Consider the following 23,624-nt stretch of genomic DNA (forward strand, 5'->3'; position numbering starts at 1 on the left):
TGGCGAATAGGAGCTTCTTGGTAAGTCATGCACATTTTCAGTTTTTTTCTGAATATTTTAGTTTCTGAAAATCCCATCATATATCTTGCACCACGATTTTTTTGCTTTAAGTTTGGGGAAAAAAATGTGAGTAATATTTGAGTAAATACTGTAATTTTTTCAGCTTTTAAATTCTTAAATATGGATCATTCGTTAAAGACTGGATTTATAAAATGCACAAAAGAGAGCAAAATAGCAGACAGATACATATTGTATTGTATCCCTCTCATTGATGATAAATTATTTAAATTAACTAAAAATTTATAACATCTTTATAAATTTTGTTCTATTAAAAATAAATCATATTTTTTGTTTACATGTACATCTAAATTCAAATAAAATAGACATTTACAATAAAATATACTTATTTATTTATTATTGTTATTATTTTGATAAGGGGGTACTTGGAAATAATGAAAATTTAAGAAGGGGTACACAGGGTTGTCAGATTTCTTGGTTGTCAAACTGGGACACAGGACCGGATCGACAAAATTTTGACAACCAAAAAAAAAGAACTACACATCTTTCTACAAATGAACTACAAATATCAGAGTCATGAGATTCTTTATTTTATAAAGATAATACAACTCAACTCAACTGAAAAAAAAAAAATCACAGAGACAAATAAAACATTCTTTGTTTTATAAAAATTCTACAATTCAACTAAGAAAATCACAGTGATAAATATAAAATATTAGCAATTAGATATTCAAGTTACTTCACTTTATACTTGAATCAAGTATAACACAAAATTTAAAGAAAAGAAAATCACAAAAACATTTTTTTCAATTATAACTATAAGAAATAATACCATGGGCTTATTTTAACTATTTAAAAATCACAAAACTATTAGTTATTCTTTGTTTTAATTAAAATATTACTCTTTCTTTTTGAACTTATCACTAGATTTGGCCATTTTCAATACAGCCTTGTTATTCAGTAAATAATCGTGCATTTGAAGACAATTAAAATTGTAGTTTTCGAGACATTGAAGAATACTTTCAACAGTATTTATTGAAAGTCTATTTCTGTCCTCTTTCCATTGGATTTTCATTAACGAAAATATTCTTTCCACGTTACCATTGTGACCAGGTATAGAAAAAACATATTCACATATATTATACAAATCTTTTTATTCCTCGGGAAATTCCGTTTCCATTTTTGAAAATATAAATGCCCATTTTTCTTTAGCTATTTTTTTATTCCACTCTGAAGATTTTAATTCTTCCTCTAATATGGTTTTCAATGTGGTGATTTGATTAAATAAGTCATCATCATTATCAAATTCCTGCCATGTACCCTCAAGGGGTGCACAGGATATGATAGTACTACATGAAAAATTTACATTATTACTAACTTCCTATCTACAATTTTCCTCTAAATCAATCTGTTACTTGTCAAGACTCCAACATTATCAGATCTTATATTTTTATTGTCTAAGGCACTTTGTACCGTATCAATCCATCTATATCTTGGTCTTCCTTTGGGTCGTTTTCCTGCCAACCTGGCAGAGAACACTTGTTTTGCTAATCTTTCCTCGCCCATTCTGTTTAAGTGACCATACCACTCTGCTGATGCATTTCTGGATGCTGCCAATGTCAAGTTCTTTCCTAATATCCTCGTTTTTAATATGATATTGCCATTTATGCCATCTGTTCATGCATCTAATCTTTCTCAGGACTCTCATATCTGCAGTCTCTAGTCTTTGGTCAAGTGTTTTACTTCTGACCCAGCTCTCAGATCCATAAGTTAAAACTGGTTTGAACACTGACTTGTATACAGCTAATTTAGTGTTCTGACTAATTTCTTTCTTATTCCATATGAATTTATTCAATTGACTTCCTACCATACCAGCTTTGTTGATTCTGTTGTCTATTTCCATATTTAATTTACCATCTTCACTAAAAATCGTGCCTAAGTAGCTGAAATGTTTTACTTGTTTTACAGGTTCTCCATTCATAACGCAGTTGACATTTTCAACGATTCTGCCGATTTTCATTGTCTTTGTCTTTTTATTGCTGACCTTCATACCATATCTATTACAACAGTTATTCAATTTAGTCAGGGAATCTTGCAGACTTGTAGCAGATTTATTTAAAAGTATAACATCGTCTGCATAAAGCAAAGAGCTGACATTAACATCTCCAATTTGATTTCAGGTTTAATACCACCTTCCTTCATAATATGATCCATATAGATAATGAATAACAGAGGGGATAATGTACATCCTTGTCTCACACCAGATTTAACATTAAACCATTTTCCTGTACCTCCTTCAATCCTAACTGCTGACTTACAACTCAAATAAAAATAAGTATTGCTTGATATAATGCCCCATTGACACCATATAACTGCAGCGTATTGAATAGCTTCTCTCTTGGCACCTTGTCATATGCCTTTTTCAGATCGACAAAACTTAAATACTGATCTTTGTTATATTCCCATGCTTTCTCTACTGTTTGTCATAAAGTGAAGATCTGATCCTTATAGCCTCTATTTGGCCTGAATCCAGCCTGTTCTTCACCAAGCTTTTCTTCTACAATTCTTCTCAACCGTTTCTCAAGTATACTTGCATATATCTTACCAGGAACACTCAGTAGGGAAATACTTCTGTAATTCTCACTTTCAGTTTTATTTCCCTTTTTATATATGGGTACTATGAGAGCTCTACTCCAATGTATTCCTGACTGTATGCTTCTTGAGTGTCTTAACCACTGTGCTATCACTGCTTGTTTCATTTAGCAATTTTTCGAAGTAATTACTCCATACTTCAAGGATATCTTTTTCTCCTGTTTTCATGTCACCTTTATCATCTCTAATTCCTTTGACAGCACTCTTTCCTCCATTTCTGAGCTTCTTCAACAACCTCCAGAATATTTTGCCACCTTCTTGATATTTATTTTCCATGTTCTTGCCAAAGTCCTCTCATGACTTTTGTTTAGCAAGTTTTACACAGTGTTTAGCTTTCTTACTCTCTGTATTCTCTAGGAGAACAAGCTGACTTATTTGCCAGGAATTTTTGATATGCTTTCTTCTTTTCCTTCACTGCTTCTTTAACTTCCTGTGTCTACCATGGAGTTCTGATTTTTCTATCCGTGCAGACAACCTCACCACATGCCTCTCTGGCTGAATCAATCAGGGTTTTTTTCAAGGTTTGCCACTGAACCTCCAAGGTTTGGTTCCTGTTCTCAAACTCTTTCGTTTTATCTTCAATAATCTTTGTGTATTTTAGTCTACAGTTCACATCTGAGAGCTGCTCAACTTTTATTCGCCTTAAAACTTTCTTACATGTTATTCTTCTCAATATGAAATTCAATTTTATCCTGCTCTAAATAGTGATCACTTCCAATTTGAAATCCTCTGTACACTCTGGTGTCCTGCACGAGGGAGAAAACATCACTATCAACAATAACATAGTCAATGAGACTTTTCTTATTCCTTGCCTCTTCTCTCCATGTGAATTGTGCACATTTTGATGTTGGAACATGGTGTTAGTAATAACCAGTCCATATCCTGAGCAGAAATCCAACAGGTATTTGCCATTATTATTAGTTTTGCTCTTTTCTCCAAATTTTACCAAAATATTTTTGTATGTCTGACAATCACTTCCTACTCTGCTATTTAGATCCCCAACAAGGACAACTTTTCCTTTTTTATTGTGTCAGTAGCTTTCTCTAGAGCCTCAAAAAATTCTTCCACTTTACTTTATTAGAGCCTTCTGTGGTTCATTGGAAGACACAAATAAGTCTCATTGTCCAGTTTCTCATTCTGATATTTGCCCATGCCACTCTACTTGAGACTGCCTGCCATTCAAGAAGATTAGCCTCGTATTTAGTGTTGAATACTATAGCTACTCCTTCTTTTCCTCGATTGTCATTGCCTGAATATAACATTTTGTATTTATTTTTCAGATAGACCTCACCAGTTTTTGTCTTTTTTGTTTCAGTCACCCCTATTATGTCAATCTGGTATTTATCTAATTCCTCAGCTAGCTCCATTTCTTTGTCATTCAGGCTTCTTATGTTGATAGTACCGATCTTCAACTCTGGTGATATTGAGTTGGTGTGTGTTTTAGGGTTTGTTCCAGTAGTTGACTTTTCGCTGTTCGCCCTGGTTCCCTGGCAAAAACAACGGGGGTCTTGTTTAACCAGGCAATGCCCCATCTGGCATGAAATTTTGTCATCTTGTACCATCATTTTGTATTTTGGTTTAAGCCAATAAGAATACAATTTGGTCAGCTATATCCCAAATTGCCAACCCATCCTCGTTCATTCAGTATCCAGGTAGATACCCAACAGGGTGTACGATGAGAAGGTGAGGATTGGACATTAGGTCAGAAGCCCTTGTCGGTTCTTTGCATTCCTTTAAAGGCTATGTGAAGATCTCCTCTCAGTTATACAGCTTTGACCCTTAAGCACTCCGATTAAATAAGTATGTGTCATTTATATCAATATTTTTTGTCTTCAAATATTCAAAACTTTTTTCCACATCTTTCCACTTTGGAATTTCTTCCAAAGTCATCTATGAAAACGCTGAATATGTTTCCAATGGTATTATCCACTGTTTTAAATATTCAGTCATTGTTTCATAAAATTTTATTATTTCTTCATGAAATTCATTGATTTGTTTTTTTTTTTTGAAATTAATTCACTTTCTTCAATTTTTTTTATTATTGTTTTAACTTGAAATGGTACAAAATTATTATTTAACTTTTCTATTGCTGTTTTGACACTATATTTTATAACCTCTAAAACTTCTATAATTGACTTATTTCTTCCTTCAATTTTTAATATTTGAAAATGAGTACTACTTCATTGGCTATGTAGGAACCAAAGATAGGCTTCACTAAGAGGGTTTTTAAAAAAATCTAGTAAAGTCTTTGGTGTTTTTTCCTCCGACAAGAAAAAAGATTTAAGAGCATCAAATAATTTTATAGTTTGCTCGATAGCAGGTAGCAGTGCAAACCATCTTGTTTTACAGTGTGACAGTAATTTTTTATATTCTACATCCACAAAATTGCAAAAATCTTTTAGTCTTTCTGTTCTTATAGTGTATATAGCAAAATAATTAAATAGTTTTAAAATAATCTGTTCAACATTGCAAGATAATAAGATTATGCATTTTGGAGTGAAAAGATTAGCAGCAGTATATCACATTGGATAATTTTCACTTTACTTTTCTAAAAATTTGCATTGTCTCTTCGGCATTTTCAGTAGGGCTAAAAATAAATAAAGTAATTAGAAACGTTATTATTAATTTCAAATACTATATTTCAAATAATTACTAATAATCAAGTTTTAAAGTAGTAATAATAACTTAACTTAAATAAGAAAACGAAACACAAAATAAAATATAGTAAATAAATCAACGGTCAACGGAACTAAATGCATCTACCTTGGCTCGCTGTCCAACAGTACTGTTTAAATGTACTTGATCACTGCAAGTCCCCTCTACACAATATCACGAAACGAGACAGGCACTCGGTTAAATCATAATATACACAAATACACTGCTAAAAATTTCTGTACACTGTTAAAAATTTCTTTAGTTCGGCAAAGGCAGATTTTGAAAGCTTTCCAATATTTTGAAGCTTCTCGAAAGGTCTATTCGGGACATTGGGATTTGAGGCTTAAAATTAGGACAATCCCGATTAATCGGGACGTCTGACAACCCTAGGTACACAGATATCTGAAGATTAAGAAACACTGTCATAGTGTAACAAAATATTGCACTTCCTACAAATCCATACATTCTGTCGTCTGCTGTTTCAGTCTTTCCACAAACATATCTTTCACATTTTGCCATGCATACATATTATGACATTGAACCATTGTCATGAGTGTAATATGTATGCATCATTAGCAGCACTTGATTTTTGCCTAGTCTTGCCAGTTGATGCCTGTGTAGTTGACTTCATGAGCACTACCATTGTGTTCTGTTCAAAGAAGGCAAGGTTCAATATTTCATTTAATAAAGTTCTAACAATTCCCTAAGCCAAAACTCACAAAGACACACTGAGTTGTCAAAAATAAACAGCAGTATACTAAAATTCAAGTAATATAACCAGCTATTTATTAGCAAAGAGCTCTGCTAGTATAGAGCTCTATTAATAAAGAGCTCTTTACTAATGCTATTCATGATTGGACCTCTAATTTGTGTGCAGTTGTCCATAAGGTCATTGACCTTCACTTTCAGACTCATCAATCATTGTATTTTTGCTTTCATTTATTAAAACTAAAATGCTGGGTATATTCATAGAATAAAATAAGATAAATAATAAAATAAAATAAAACAAAGTGAAGAAATAGAATGGCTTAATATAAAAATGATACTAAATAACAGACTTCAGAGTTGGATCAGTGACTGGCTGTCGGATAGGTATCAGAAAGTTGTATATGGGGGTGTGGTATCCCGAAAGAGAAAGGTCACTAGTGGTGTGCAACAAGGATCAGTTTTGGGGGCCATATGAACAAATTAACATACAAATTGAATAACATATGTTGTTGTTCAATTGGGGAGAGAAATGCAGAGTCAAGCAGATGTTATGGCCTTACAAGAGGACTTGAATAGATTGCATGAATGGGCACGTAAATGGAACTGTCAGTTCAGTGTTGCAGAGTGTAAGGTTTTGAGATTTGGTAAGCAGCAATGGGATACAAAGTATACACTTGATGGGGAAACTTTAAAGGAAGTAGAGGAGATGAGAGAACTAGGAGTGATTGTGGACAAGGACCTGAAATTCAGGGCTACATTGCACAAGTTGTGAAGATGTCACATCAGATAATGGCAGTGATGTGGAGGACTTGACATGCAGAAAGAGAGAGGTTATGATGCTATTGTATAGGCCTTGATCAGGCCTCATATGGATTATTGTGCACAGAAGGGGGGGGATGTGATTGAGACATATAAGCTAGTCAGGGATTGTTATTGGGTCGAAATGGAAGAGATTTTTCATAGAATGGAAGAGGAGGTAGAACAAGAGGCCATCACTGGAAACTGTATAAGGATGTGAGCAGAGAGTGAGGAGTAGGTTCTTTGCATGGAGAGTGTTTGGTGAGTGGAACGCATTGCCTGAGTGTGTTGTGGGTGTAGACACATTGAATCAGTTTAAAGCATAGTTAGATGAGCATTGTGTGCAATAGTGTGTAACTCCTGCGATGAGTCTCTGCCTCCATGGAGGTCAGATGTTAATAATAATACGGCATCAATCGAAAGTTTAAGACCAAAAATTTCAATAAAAAGAAAAATTAAGATATGGAATGATACGATCAAAATGAAAAAAAGAATCATGTCATAAATGGTTAAGCAGTAAAAAAATTAGAAGTTGAAATAGAATATAAAAGAATAAGAGCTATAGCCAAGTGAGAAGTCAGAAAAAGACGTAGAGAATCATGGAGCAAATTTGTTTCTTATTTAGAACATGAGTTATGTAGAATAAGATCCATTGTATATAATATTTTGAAACATTTAAGTACAGATACTAGAGAAAGCATAAAATTAAACACCGAATTTTAATTTAGAGAACTTTCTAAATTTCTATACAGAATTGTGGACAAATATTTAAAAAAAAATAACCGGTAAACATTTAATGGAAATAACTAAAGAAGAATTACAAATCATCTTGAAAGAAACCAGAAATGGAAAATCACCTGCAGAAAATAGTTAGGTTCAGAATTATACAAATATGCAGGAATAAGGTTTAAAGAAAGACTTTTATTATTTTTAAATAAAATTTACTCAACAAGTATCCCACCAATAGAATGGAAAAAAAACCATAGTGATCCTTATTTTTTTAAAAAAGGTAATAGAGATGACCCCAAAAAAACTGTCGACGTATAAGTTCTACGTTCCTGTTATAAAATATATTGCAGATTTTTAAATAACAAACTAATAAAATATTCTGAAGGCTTTATTTTTGAAGTACAAAATGGATTTAGATATGAATGATCATGTATAGGCCTGACCTTTTGTCTAAAATTGATAATATTGAAAAGAAGAGAATACAATATAGAAACACATATTACATTTATTGACTTTGAAAAAGCATTTGATATAGTTAAAAAGTATTTTATTTAACATATTAAAAGAAAGACAAATACCAAATAATATTCTCAATGCTATCATAAGTATATATGAAAATAATCAAATACAAATAAGATTAAATGATGATCTATCATATCCAAGAGAGATAAATCAAGGAGTCTGACAAGATATATCCCCTTTCAGCTTCTCTTTTTAATATTTATTTAAATGAAATAATAATAAAATGGAATAAAATTTCCCATCAAGGAATTAAACTTGTCTCCTACTGTAAACTTAAATATGCTCTGTTTTGCTGATGATCAAATAATAATTACAAATTCTGAAGATAATTTACAGGAAGATATTTTAAATTTAAATAAAATAGCCAAAGATTATGGAATGATAACATCAACAGAAAAATCAAAAATGATGGCCTTTGAAGGACAAAATTCAATAAGAACTAAAATGGTAATAGATAACAAGATTTTAGAACAGGTGAATTCATTTAACTACCTAGGGTATATGATTACATATGAAAATGAACAAGATATAAAAAAAATTGCTAAATAGTTAAAAATAACTGGTGTATGGAAGTTTTTTCACTTGGCTATGCTACTAATTATATATTGGGTTTTATCCTTTATCCAAGTGTAAGCAAACAAAGTTTGTGCCCGAAGTACTTTCAGGACTGGGACAACTCGTGGTAAAGGTGGTATAAGTTCTGAGCACTTGCCTTAGCATCTCCGATAATGCAAAGCACATCTCCTTGCAGACATGTATAATGCTATGCGTTAAGGGAAGGGCCACTACCCAGACTGGTTTTGACCTTTATTGAGGTCTCATCCTCATCTTCCATAAACTTTTCTCTAATCCAGAGAATTTTAATAATAGGGTGTGACACCCTTTGGCAACTCATACAGGTAAATATGACTTCTCCATTACTTCCACCTTAGTATCGCCACCTCTGAGTCTGGCTCACACTGATGAGACCTCATAAAGGTCGAAACCGGTCTGGGTAGTGGCCCTTCCCTTGATGCATAGCATTATACATGTCTGCAAGGAGATGTATAATGCTATGCTAAATCCATGAAAAGTATAATTATGATGATATTCATAGAAGATTTGTAAGATCTCAGATAATGTGTTATGTGTAACACTTACTATTATGTGTATTATTATTAACCCTGTAACCCCTTAAATATATTCAAATACTCTGCAGACACCACACTCTCAGGCAGTGCATTCCAATCATTCACTATTCTCCGTGCAAAAAGACTGCTTCTCATTCCTTTGCATATATCCTCATACAGCTTCTAGGAATGACCTCTTGTTCTCCCTCCATTTCCCAACATTCTATGAAAAATCTCTCCAATATTAATCTTATAACAACCCCTTACTAACTTGTCTCTATCATATCACTCCCTCCTCTTTATGTCCACTAGACTTTAAATTACACCTTCTCAACCTTTCTTTATACTCAATATTCCAGAGACAAGAAACCACTTTAGTCAGTTGTCTCTGTCATCCTTTTGAAAACCATATTTGTACACAGTCTGCACAGTGGCCTACATTGCTCATGGCAAAAACATGATGCTAAAAAAGAGAATCATTATCTCATTATATATTAACAGGATTGAAGAATTTAAAATATTTTTCCAAGGAGTTGAAAAATAAAAATAAAATAAAAGTTAAAGTCTTAATTTGTTATAATGAGAAAAAACATATATATCATTATAAATTCAGATCTAAGTTTGTAATCCAGGTCACAGCTTCGGGAGCCGCTTGTAAAATGTCATTCCAGTCATTCTAATAAGCATGGAAGGTGCATTCTTTTACAATATGTTGCATAGTCTGTTGTGGAGCACCACAGTCACATTCTGGAGATGATTGTCTGTTCCATTTATAGAGAGTATCTTCACACAGGCCATTTTGTCCGAATCCTATTTAGTATTGTCCAGGTTTTGCGAGGCAGATCCGATCCTGTAAAGGTGTTTGATCAACTTTAAAGATGTTATGTAAATGTTCTTTCGTATTTTCCTTCCATGTTTCCTCCCACTTTGATAAAGGATTAAAATTATTTAGCACTAGTTCTTCTGCTGCTTATAGTGATGGATGGCAACATTTCAGTCTGTTGACATTAAGAGTTGGGAGATCCTGATGAATAGGTAGGTTTGGATTAGCAATTTTTTGAAATTCATGGACTAAAGAATTCAATCTTCCTAGTTCTATAGGGATAATGCCTGCTAAAAGAGGTAACCAATATGTTAGAGTCAATCTAATAGAGCCTGTAATTAATCTTAAGGTATTTTCATACTGAAATGGCCCAAAAGCCATTTCAGTATATTTAGTTTTTTGAGAGTGTCACCAGCTGGCAACACTCTCAGGAAGTGACACCATCATAATATGATGACACTATCAGGAAGGAAATAGGTCTTCATTATCTAAATGTCCACATAAGCAAAGAACCTCTATTTTTCAGACCTTTACCTTCAAATACTCCATAAATCTAAACGTTACTGAACCCTGTACAAATTTTGGGCCATTTCAGTATAGGTACAATTTCAGTACCTATACTGAATGACCCAAAAGCCATTTCAGTATATTTAGTTTTTTGAGAGTGTCACCAGGTGGCAACACTATCAGGAAGGAAATAGGTCTTCATTATCTAAATGCCCACATAAGCAAAGAACCTCTATTTTTCATACCTTTACCTTCAAATACTCCATAAATCTAAACTTTACTGAACCCTGTACAAAAAAAAAAAAGAATCAAAAGAAACACTCAGAGCAAAAGGCCTAAATACTATCAACCTACTTTCATCCTCCAAACAAGTTACTTGTTATACCGATGGATCGTCAGACACCAGTATGATTAATGAAGGCATTGGTTCTCTCCTTTTACTCCCGAAAGTCAAAAAAAACTTGCAATAAAAGTTGGATCTGCTAGAATTGCTTCCAATTTTGCTAATAAGCTCTGCACAATAAATAAAGCACTCGAAGCCTACTTAAAATTATCATCATTTTGACAATCAGAGGGAATTATAATTTACAGTGATTCAAATCAGTTATGGAGGCAAACAAAAATCGTAATACCAAGCTCATCCAAAATATCCTAAAACTCTTAAACCAACTAAAGTCTTTGGGAAAAAGTTGCATTTTACAATGGATTCCTGCTCATGTGGACATTGATTACAATGAAGCAGTTGATAAATTAGCAAAAGAGGGCAGAGAACTCAACCAAGAAACTGACATGATAATTCTTGCTGATGCTAATGCACTAGCAAAATCTAAACTAATTCCATGAAAATCAGGGATACAACACCAAATTCCTGAAATTAATGCTGATGGAAAGACCTCCACTACGATAGCAAAACTCCAAACAGGGCATCTTAGGGGAATGAAGATCTTACGGATGGTACAAGAACATTTAGAAACTGTAATAACTGCCCTAATATTGAATTGACACCTACTCACATTTTTACCTGTCCAGCAATTACAGCAGCCTTGAAAGCAATAAACCCTAATCCTGAACAAAACTCTATATGAACAAAATCATCAACATAGCCAAAGCAGTTCAAAGAGCACATGGAAATATCTAAGACTCCTCAAAGGACAAGACAACAACAACAACAACAATAAAATTTTAAAAACAAATTTTATATGAATACAAATTCATTGTAATGTAAAGGTAATAAATAAAGCTTTTTTTTTTATCATCAATACATATCAGGAAATTGATGATGATGGTAAAAAAAGCTTTATTTATTATTTCATACTTTATTTTTTTCATTCCTTTGTTGTTTTCTAGGTAATGCTAATATCTACACCTCCCTTAAAAGAAATTTTTCACAAGTCTTGTGCACTAGCAGAAGATCCAGATGATGTCCGTGAGAACTTTGTTCATCCAACTCGTCTTATCAGTTTTTTAGTGGGCTTGAAAGGGAAAAACGAAACAGTAGCCATTGGTGGTCCTTGGTCTCCTTCCTTAGATGGAACTGATCCAGAGAAAGATCCACAAGTTCTAATTAGGACTGCAATTCGAACTTGTAAAGCGCTGACTGGGATAGATTTAAGCCGGTGTAGCCAGTGGTGAGTAGATTGTTTAAATATTAAACTTGGAAACAAATACTAGCAAATTAGTGTATATAAAGAAGGCATTAATTTTTAATTCATTTCTCTTTATTCATTCAGATGAGACTGTCATTTAATATCTTCACATAATAATAAGAGTGAATCTTATAATAATCATATAATTATTATGCGATAATGTCTCATTTTCTTTCTTTATAAATTATCCTGTGTATACTGAAGAAGTATCCTTATATTTTCTTTCAGTTTTAGATGTAAGTAAATGTTGCTTATTTTATTAGTTTTCTTACAGATGAACTCTGCAGAATGCCAAAGAAGTTCCTGACAAGTATCATGTTAATTAAAAGTATTGCCACCTGTGCTATGTGCTATTATTATTTTACTTTGTAGACCTTCAGAATGTTTTAATTTATTTATTTTTATTATTATTTTATCATAAATATCTGTTTATACTAGAAACTTAATCTATGAGGTTAAAAGGTCTGGGCTAATTTCTACCAACATTTTTACAGTGATTCAGCTATAATATACTAAAATTAATTAGTAATTTATTGATCATTTTGAAGAAAACTTTATTTTCTTCACAATTTATCCAGCATTATGAGCATCATTTTTGCTAAGAATTTAAGAGTTTCTGTTCGTAGAGGAATCAATTGAAATGGTAGCAGAGTGGTATTGTTTATTTTTTTATGAGTAAATTATAATGCATTACCTGTAAAGTATAAAATATTAATCATTTCTACCATTTTTTGCAACGGATTTCTATCATATGTAAAGTTTTTTCATTCAGAATGAATTGGTACCTTTCCTCAATGAGCATATATTAGTTGGAATAGCTTTTGCTTGCTGAAATTCATTTCCAATTACTGTATAAATGCATCCAATTCCGAATTGAAAGATTAACTTGGAATTTTTAAATGCATCATTATCATAAATTATAATTTTTGTATGGTGATTTTTAAAATTAGAGGTAGTCTTGAATTATATAAGTTTTATATATTGGGTTAAACTATTAGCACTTGAAACTCTGGGGAGTTTAATTCTTAGAGTTTTATAAATTTAGTTCTAGGAAATAAAACAAAGCGGGAATATATAGTTCAGATCATGGAGAAGAGAATCACAAAAAATAAAATAAATAAATAAATAAATAAAAGTGTGTGGAGTTCACTGCCAGAGACTGTAAATTGTCATGTTGCAAGTGTCACCAGTGGGTGTCTATGTTTAGCATAATAAGCTTCTGCAAATTGTGTGAATGTAACATATCATTGATAATGGTTTTTAAACAAATTGGCCAAACTGAGAGATACAGGAGTGACTACTCACCATATCAGTAGTAGGTCGATAGCAGTAGGTTAGGCAGATGAGGAAACATCCGATCTTGCATATCAGGTTTCTCTCTGTTAGAGTACTAAATAGGTTTAGGTATTCAATATCTGTATCAACTAATAGTGCACATAGGATAAATATCTTTGAAAAAGAATGGGCCAACAAGGATGGGAAAAGTTGAGTCACACTATATCATGAGAGTGTGGTTCGAGGCTATAGTAAAAGATCTGTGTGTTTAATGCTCCTGTTAAATTGATGACTTTTATCTGCTTTATTGTGTTATTTTTATAGAATAATTAGTGTTTATAGTAATATTACTGTTGATTTTTTTTTTTTTTGTCTTGATAGTATCTGATATATTTCCTGATATTTTGTTGGAATATCATTAATATTAAAGTAGTACTGAAATGGCACCAAAACCTTGCAAGAACAGTAGAGCAGCAACAAAGAGGAATGCTAGTGAAATTATTAATATGGTAAAGTGGGTTGCCCCAGTGAATGGAATGATACCACTTCGGAAAACAGCAAGAATATCGGGTATGAATTAACTTTGGAAATATCTAGACTAAAGCAAATCATTAGATGGATGATGAAGGAATTGGAAAAAGTTGAAAAGCAGCAATTAGAAAGGCGTTGTAAGGGCAGGAAGTAATAAACAGCAAAAGGAAAAACAAAACAGCATTGAATCAGGTTAGATATCACATAAAGATAATCAGGTAGGTAAAATTGATTATAAAAAGAAGGATATTATATGATATGGAAATTCAGTCATAAAACATGTGATTAATAACCCTGTGATTATTTCTAGTTTTCTGGTTACTAATTCAAAAATTTAATTGAATGCAATTGAAAAGAAGAAAAGTAAAAGAGATGGTAGTTTTGGTAAAAGCAGATAATTTGTTTGGTGGCAATTATGGTATGAGAGAGGAAATAAAACGACTGTTGGAAGAAGTGAGAGTGAAGAGTGAAAATTCTATATTACCTAGATATGATAGAAATTAATTAAGAAGAAGAGATATAATGGCAAACGATTCAATGCATTGGCTATGTAGAAAGAATGTTTGTTGCAAGTATTTGGATATGTGGATTGAATTTGAGGAAAGAATGGATTTCTATAAGAGCAGGTGGCCTACACTTGAATGCATTTGACAGGAAAAAACATTAATTGGTATGAGACCAAATACAGAGAATCAGGGAAACTAAATTATTATGTGAGGAATGGAAAGAATCTGTTCAAAAGTGTAGTTATGTAACTTTGTTAATGAGAGGAATTTGCACATATATGGAACTGCTTAGGTGTCATTGATTATACATAATAGCACTTCACAGTATAAACAACACCAAGGGAAAAATACATTTATTAAACTTACTAATATTTTGTTGATTTTGATATTATTTCATTATTCACTTATGTACCTTTGACAGAGACCCTTGACTTGTTAAGCCACATTTGCCACTTGACATAATTAAATTATTCAGATTTGCCATGCATTGAGGTTGTTTCTTATGAAAAGGGAAAAATACAAACAGCTGGATGGCACTGCAGTTGTCCTGCCCCAAGCTTACTTCTACATGGAAGATGTTGAAAACCAAGCATCCAACATAGCCATGCTTAAACCAATGGTTTGGCTGTGTTATGTTGATGCTGTGTTTGCTATTTGGCCTCATGGTCCAGACACCTTGGATACAATTTTAGTGCATCTCATCTTAACAGTCAATATCCTTCGCTATAGAAAAAAAGGAAATGACATTTGTCTCCTCTGTGTAAATACACTAGTGACATGATTTCCTAATCACCCATTATCTTTTTCTATTTACAGAAAATACACTCATAGAGAAGGCGTTTAAATAAGCAATCACATGACTACCATCTTTCCTAGCAATATGGCAATCTCAAAAACGTGTACTCACTGAGCTAGGGCTATTTGTTCAAATGGCACAGCCCTTGAAACTGAGCTCATGGACCTTTCAACACCTTTCTAGCCAATGGCTACAGTCCAAAAAAAAAAAAAGATAAAATGCTACATGCATCCCCATCCCTCATATTAAGGGTATATAAAAAAAAAAATAGCCAAAGTTCTCTGCAAATATGATCTCCATGCCATTTTCAAACCTTTCATTCAGCTAGCTACTTTCATCTGTTCTTCTAAAGATGATCCTTTTCCTCTTGTGCATCCTGGAGTGTATGAAGTTTCTTGTGCCTGCAGTTTAGCCTACTTTGGATAGACTGTTAGATCAGTTAACATCTGCCATCAAGAACACAAAATACATCCATGATCATCTGTATGGAAAGTCAGGATTAGTAGACCATGCTCTAGATACTCCTTCACATAGGATTAGATGGAGGAAAATATCAATAATAAATAGAAGTCATTATAGGCCTGAGAGACTATTTTTTAGAATCAGCATCAGCTATGAAGCACTCTCCCAACCTCAACAGATATCATTGAATTAATTTGCCAAAGATATGGTAGAGACTGTCATTTTGAGACCTGATAGCTTGACTTCTCCAAATGAATTTTATGGTTATCCAGCCCATAGAGGGCATCATGTAAGGACATTAGTTCTGTTTCAGTTATAATTTGAAATGTTTTTCACAATTGTTTATTTCAATTGTTTGTATCAGTCATGAATGTGCTCAGAAGATGCAGGGTATAAAATAATCAGAAAAAAAAAACCTAAGGAAATATGACCTTACAACCAGTTACAGACCACATAAGAAATTGGCATCTCTTATCTGTTTCACCTAAGACTAGCCATATCCCCTAGACCTACCAGGAGTATACCATGTCTCTTGCAGTTGCAAACTGTCCTACTATGACCAAACAGGCAAGACAGCCAATATCAGGACACAGCCACTCAGGACTTGCTGACCATGGATTGACACCTACCACAGGATATGCTGGAAAAAGGCTAGTCTATTACACCGCAGCAAATACTAGTATAAAATACTATTCATTGAATCTGTCTCAGCTCTGAAAAACTTTCCAAACCTCAACAAATTTGGGTGCATGAGACTGTCCCAAATTTGAGAAGCATACATTTTAAGGTCATCAGCCCAACAGCCAAGACAACCCAATTTAGTCTGCAAGGGGACACATTTTAGGACTCTAGGACCAACTTCAGTTGCCTTTCTTCAGTCTCATTTGCTCAGTGTTAGTGCCTGCATGCATATCATTTTTTTGTGATTCTTGATGATGGCGATGTAACAGTGCCAAAATATAGGAAGGTATTAATTAAAGTAGTTTATAATTAATATTCTAGTATTCAGAGCACACTTCAATCCTCCCCCTATGATGGCTGGAGGTCAAAGCCCACAGGGAAGCCTTCAGCCTGATGAAGGAAAGAAATGCTCTAAACACTATTTCTGGAAGAAATCCATAATCATTTCAACATATAATGTTCGCACCCTCCTAAAATGTGGAAAATTTTATCAACTTTGCAGAGGAGCAGAGGCAGAAAACATGTATGCAATCTGCATATAGGAGCACGATGGAAAACCCACCTGGCATTCATTGAAATCAGGTCCCCTTATCATAAATGGACCTTTGTGGACTCATCTGTAGATCAATCTGGAAATGGCAGTCAGAATCTTAGTAAACAACAGAGTTTACAAAAATATTATATCAATAGAAAGTGTTTCAAAACTTTTTCCCTATTTATAATTGTAAAATTATAAACGATGATGATTCTAGTATATGTTGTCTTTCCTGAAAAATTAAAATCTATGTATGACCAACATATAAGCTTATCTAGAAGAAATATTAATTAGCTTAATAAATGTATTTTTTTCTTCTCTTGGTGTTGTTTATACCATGAATCACTATTATGAGAGGAATGTGCTTTATCATGGAAACAATTAAGGGTAAAAAACAGTTGCATATTTGTCTAGTTCAGACTTATTAATATGTGCAAGGATGTCAGAATAAGCAAGGCAAGAATTGAGACCTGCAAATTGTCCAGCAGCATCATGCAGACTATAGAAGTGAATATACAAAAAAAAAAAAAAAAAAAAAAACATACAGGCAACTTATTATGCCTGTACATGAATACCAGGAGTATCAGAAACAGAGAGGTAGAGTTTAGATGCTTTTGTGAGCATGTTGGGTCCTCAGATTGTTGGCATTACTGAGACCTTCCTAGCAGATGCATATATATATATATATATATATATGAACTGGTATCAAGTGTAAAGGGCAGTATCTTTGGGAAGGATAGGCAGCAGAGGATGGGGGGGGGGGATGTACTGTTAATGATATTGGATGATTTGAGTCCTGTTAGGGTAGAAAGCAATGACTGCTATACTAGCAACAATTTTCCATGTAGCAGTGAGTGTGAAGCCATTTGATATAAGGTGGAATCTAACGATATTAAATACATAGTGGAGTGTTGTTACATACATAGTGGATTGGTTGCTAATGACAACAAAATTCATTATGAGATAAACATATGATGGGTGCAGAATGATTTGTCTGTATGCTTTTTTTTTTTGTGTGTGTGTGTGTGTACTCACTTCTATAGTCTACAGCCAGCTGAAGACAACTCAAAAGAATTCTATTGTTATAACTGCATTTAAAAGATGTAATATTATATTGGTGGGATTATGCTAGAAGAAACTGATGCTGCTGGACAATTTGCAGGTCTCAATTCTTGCTTGAGTGAATCCTGAGTGAATTATCTGAACATAGATTTGGTAACAGTGAAATCTCATGAGAAGAATGAAACCTAATTTATTGAGCTGTTGCGAGATAACATCCTCCAGCAGCATGTGACTGAAGTACCTTGAGGTCAAAGAGAGAGATTTAATTATACTGTCAGAAGTGGCTTTAGTTAAAGACGTAACTATTCTGCCTTGGTGAGAGTGATGATGCTATACTGACTTGGGAAGTAACTGAGTTTATGGATGCTCCATTCAGAAAAGGTTATGTGTTGAACTACAAAATACCGAAATTATGGAATATCAGAATGTGTCCCTAGAGTTTGAAGAATAAATAGGGGATAGAGAAATGGATATGTAATCAGATTAAGCAAGAGATTCATAAGAAAATAATGATGTGGAAGGAATGCCATGTACATAAAATGATATTAATTGTGAAAATTATAAGGAGCAAGCTAGAAGAGTGACAACTGTTGTTTGAAAAAGCTAAGTCTGGGTATGAAATGAAACTGACTCAGCCAGCTGAAGACAACTCAAAAGAATTCTATTGTTATACTGCATTTAAAAGATGTAATATTATATTGGTGGGATTATGCTAGAAGAAACTGATCAGGTTAGGGATCTTGGAGTTTTAGTAGATAGGAAGTTGATGTTCTTTCAGGATTGTATAACAAAGATCACAAATACATTTCAGAGGATAATTGCAATGCTGAAATGAATCTTAACATATAAGAATAAGGAAGTCATTTTGGCTCTTTGCAATGCCATGACAAGACCTGGCTTTGACTATTGTGCATAGGTGTGGTCTCCTGGTTTCCATGGTGATGCTGATAGAAAATTGTTAAATATGATATTGGGATTGTGGAATACATATTACAAAGTCTGAGTGAGAATTTGGGGACTGCTAACACTAGCAAACAGAGGATTGGATGATGTGATTGAGATGAGACATAAACTCTTGTGAAAGGGTCATATGTGCTTACAGTAGATGGAATTTTTCATTTTATGGAGGATGGGTAGAGGACAAGAAGACATCCTTGGAGAATGAGAATAATAATTCAGTCAAAAAGGTGGTGAGAGCTAGATTTTTCTATCATAGAGTGGTGTATGATTGGAATCGATTGCCTTTGGAGGTTGAGTCCCCGACTCCTTGGAGGTCTTTCTTAATAATAATAATAATAATAATATCATTATTATTATTTATTAACTGGTTATGAGCAACAGAGGTGAGTTGCTCATAACCAGTTAGTTCAACAGTATGTTCTTTATGTACTGTAAATCTGGTTTTTATAAAACAGTATGGTTCACACTAACAAAATTCTGATTCAGACTCATGAATCTATTCACCATTGATGGTTGTAATTGGCAATGTTGGTTGCCACCATACAGCCTGCAGGCATTCATACCATTTTCACTTTACTATAGTTCATAATCTTTTTTTCCCATAAATATCTTCTAATTTGAATTTCAGAAATCTGTTAATTAACACCTTACAAAGAAGGGTGTAGTGTTAAATAAATGAGGGTGTTCAAAATTAGTTCATTGAATTCTCTGCTACTTATATTTTTTTCCAGCCATTTGGTTAGAAATATGGGTAAGGGAGTATGCACAACAAATACAAAACAGTGACCCTGTCAAATGTTAAATTATTAATTCTTTCTCTGTTAAAACTCATATTCTACACATCAGCTTAATTATGTAAGGATTCAATTCCGTGGATTAGGCATTTACTATTATTATTATTACCATGTGACATCCCCAGGGAGTCTAAGGACTCATCGTGGGAGGGCACACTATTCTACTTCACTAAATACATCTCATCCTCTCCACTACTACTTAATTCTCCAACTACGACACTACTACCATCAATGGCATCTATTGCCCATCATCACCAACAATAGTATTTTTTTGTCTGTAAATTGTGTTCTGAAGGCCGATTTATCTTCAGATGAAAAACCAGAGTTTCCGAGAGAAAAAACCCTGCTACCACCGTATGAGATTGGCTAACTCACTTCAACTGAAAAAGCCCATACAAGGATTCCCCTTGTCACAATTTTGTTCATTTTGAAACAGTTGGAAATGAAAGGTAAAAACCCACATACAATATCGTAAAAATTATATGGACTATGGACTTGTGTTCCAAAAATTTCTTTTATGTAGTACAATTATCAGTGTAATCTGCAACTTAGTAAATTTAATACAGTTTCTCACTATCAATTGCAAAACTTTATAACATTAGAGAATGAAAAAAATTCTGCAGATGACCGACAAATCTTAGTACTTATGGAAGTTCTTCTTTGTGTTGGTTAAGTTAAAAATAATAATAATAAATATATATATATATATATATATATATATATGAGAGTGGTCTGAAAAGTTCTCAGCCTAACAATGTAAAAACGAATTTATAATTTCAAAATTATTTTTATTTTTCAACATAATCTCCCTTACCCCTCTACAGCTGCAATCACCTCTTGATTTGGAGAAAAACGCTGACCAGTGAGGAAGAGTTTTAGTTTTGGGAAGAGATAGAAGTCAGAGAGAGCCAAATCTGGGGAATAGGGTGGATGTTTCCAACAATTCATAGTGCAGATCCATTAATTTTCCCATTGCCAAAATACCTTTGTAGACAGGTGCATTGTCCTGATGAAAGATGATTTTTTCTTCTGCAAACCAGATCTTTTCTCACAAATTTTTTCGTCTAGTCTGGTTAAAAGATCAGAATAATATTCCTCGGCTATTGTTTTACCCTTTTCAAGATAATTAATAAACAAAATGGCTTTGCCATCCCAAAAACACTGATGACATGATCACCGATGACTTTCCTGCTGATGGAACCGACTTTGCCTTCTTTGGTGCTGAACAACCGGCTTCTGTCCAGAATCCAAACTGTATAGTGAATCCAAGTCTCATCCATAGTAATAAATCGATGCACAAAATCAGTTTTATTCTTGTTAAAACGCTCCAAACACTGTTCAGAAATTTTCATGTGAGTGTGTTTTTGATCTGCTGTGAGCAAGCACAGCACCCATCTTGTGCAAAGCTTTTTCATTTGCAGTTCTTCATGCAAAATATAGCCTACACGTTCTTTTGAAATGCCTATAGTCTCAGCAATTTCACGCACTTTGACTTTCCTGTCATCTAATAACGTATCGTGTACTTGATCAGTGATTTCTGGTATTGTTACACTTTTTGACATCCTTCATATGTATCATCTTCAAGGCTGGAACGGCCATGTTTAAACTAGGCAGCCCACTTCTTAATTGTCGAAGACGAAAGGAGAAGAGTGCCCATAAACTTTTATGAACTTCAAATGAATTTCTTTTGACATTAAATCTTCTTTTACAAAGAATTTTATAACTGCATGATACTCAATGTTATCCATTTCAAGGTATACAGATAACACTTTTGCTTCAGACAGCTGTATAAAACAAACTACTGACAGAATGACTTGCAATTTCACATGGATGCTTATGAAAAATGTACCAACTTAAAAAAAAAAAATCTTGCTGATAGTGTTGCCATCTATGGTCGAGGCCAAGAACTTTTCACACCACCCTCATATATACACAACTGTGCAAATATACTATATTCCAACCAAAAGGCATCAGTTTTAGCTGGATTATGATGAATTACATTACATATAAAACTAGAATATAATTGTTGAATAATATAATACACTTGAATAGTCTGTGTATTAGCAGTATCCATCAATTTTTTTTTTAATTTATGTTAAGTCCCACCTACAAAAGATTATTAGTAAACCTATATTTCATTTTGTGCCATGAGTGGGCTAAGGATCCCTCCCCGATTTTTACCAATTTTATATGCCGTATTTTTCAATAGATAACACGTGCATTATCGATACAAAAAAAAGTCTGAATTTGTTAAAAATAAACATGCACGGTATACCTTTGAAAGGTATGAAAGGTAAATCAAATAACAAAACTAATATATTAATATTTATTGAATATTACACTATTCAAATTCAAAAAATTCTTCATCAGACTCAATATTTAAAGAATCAGGTGTTTTAAAAATTTTGTTTGATATTTCTTCAGCTTCATAATCAATGACGGCCAATTTGGAATACTTACAATTCCAATAAGCACCGCACTGGTCTCACACTGGGTGATGAAATTCATCTCCCACCTAAAAGTTTTAACTTCTGCTCTCGTGTGTGTCCTGCGAATCCAACACTAACAAAGATTTTGAGTTGAAAAATGCCATTTTTTTCTCTTTTGCCACACATTCTCTGTTCAAAATTTCATAACCTCAGAATTTATCCAACCTTTATCATTAGCAGTAACAATAATATCTTTGGAATCACAACTTTTTGGAACAGTCTTTCTTTTGAAAATTGTTTCTCTTCAGCAATTTTCTTGTAACTTCAGCTACTTACAAGAGAACGATGCAGCCCACACAAGTTATCTTTCAGGTCACACAAAAATTCGTAGTAATGTCACAGTGCTCCCCAATAATGTAAAAATTGTAAAATTTTGAATTAAAAAAATTGACCACTCCTACTAGCAACGCATGTGCTTTTAAAGAATTCATCCATCCTCTGTCTGTACTTCCTAACTCTACTGCTGGTTTGCGTATGCACGTTATCTATACAGCAAAAGGAGTGATGAAAATGTTGGGGGGTGCACATTATCTATTGAAAAATACGTTATATATTTTTTTATTTATTTTTACATAGTCTGAAAACCCTACTCTAGAGACCAAACATGGAACTTTTTCAAGCCAGTTCGTGTCTCCAATAAGCAGGGCACTGGTCTCACACTGGGCGATGAAATTCATCTCCCACCTAAAATTGTGTTAAACCTAATTTGTTGAACTACCATGAGTCTTCAAAAAAAAAAAAAAAAAATCAGGACATTCATTACACAAGATTCCAGAAGCACTCTTGCTTAGACAGATGGAATACATTTTACTACAGTTCCTGTAGATACTGGCAACAGGATTCTGTGATTGAGCATATTGTTTTGTTGCATCCCACAATGCATAATGTGATTGAGATTGAGCTGAATGGGGGGGGGGGAGGCATTCCATTACAGTAATGTGTTCTTGTAATATATTTGAGTGGCTTAGTGTGCTATTCAGTTGTGAAAGGGCACATCACGTGCGAGGTAAATAATCAACTGAATGAGTGCACTTGGTTGACAAAATTGTGCAAATGAGCTACATCATTCAGTCTCTGCCTTATTACTGTCAAACAGCATAAGGAATGCCAAGATAACATGTCTGCATCCATGCACTGTTTGTGACCAAGAATGATGGTTTCGTGTTGTTGTTGCCATATCTTTGTCCTTTGATTCCACAATCATGTAAAAACAAACCAGGATTTTTTCACTCAGTGATCTTTCTCCGTTTACTTTGGTTTTCACTGCTGTTGTTCCTTCACTCACTCTGTCAAATTTGAAGTCACTCAGATCACAATCTTTACCCATTATCTCTCTCTCTCTCTCTGTCTCTCGCATGCACGCTCG

The 23,624-nt window shown here is 33.6% G+C and overlaps 1 protein-coding gene across 4 annotated transcripts in view; it reads left to right on the forward strand.

The window, feature by feature from the left end:
- LOC150096338 (cell division cycle and apoptosis regulator protein 1-like) overlaps positions 1–23,624 on the forward strand; it is a 557,664-nt gene that overhangs the window by 264,472 nt on the left and 269,568 nt on the right. For all 4 annotated transcript variants that reach the window (XM_090408838.1, XM_090408841.1, XM_090408840.1 and 1 more), the window contains exon 11: positions 11,869–12,149. In XM_090408838.1, coding sequence (XP_090264964.1) covers positions 11,869–12,149 — 281 coding nt within the window. The remainder of the gene's footprint in view (positions 1–11,868; positions 12,150–23,624) is intronic.

This window comes from Typopeltis vanoorti, chromosome 19 (genome assembly GCF_054136105.1).
Source record: "Typopeltis vanoorti isolate ZY-2024b chromosome 19, IOZ_Tvanoo_1.0, whole genome shotgun sequence".
NCBI classification, from domain to species: Eukaryota; Metazoa; Arthropoda; class Arachnida; order Uropygi; family Thelyphonidae; genus Typopeltis; species Typopeltis vanoorti.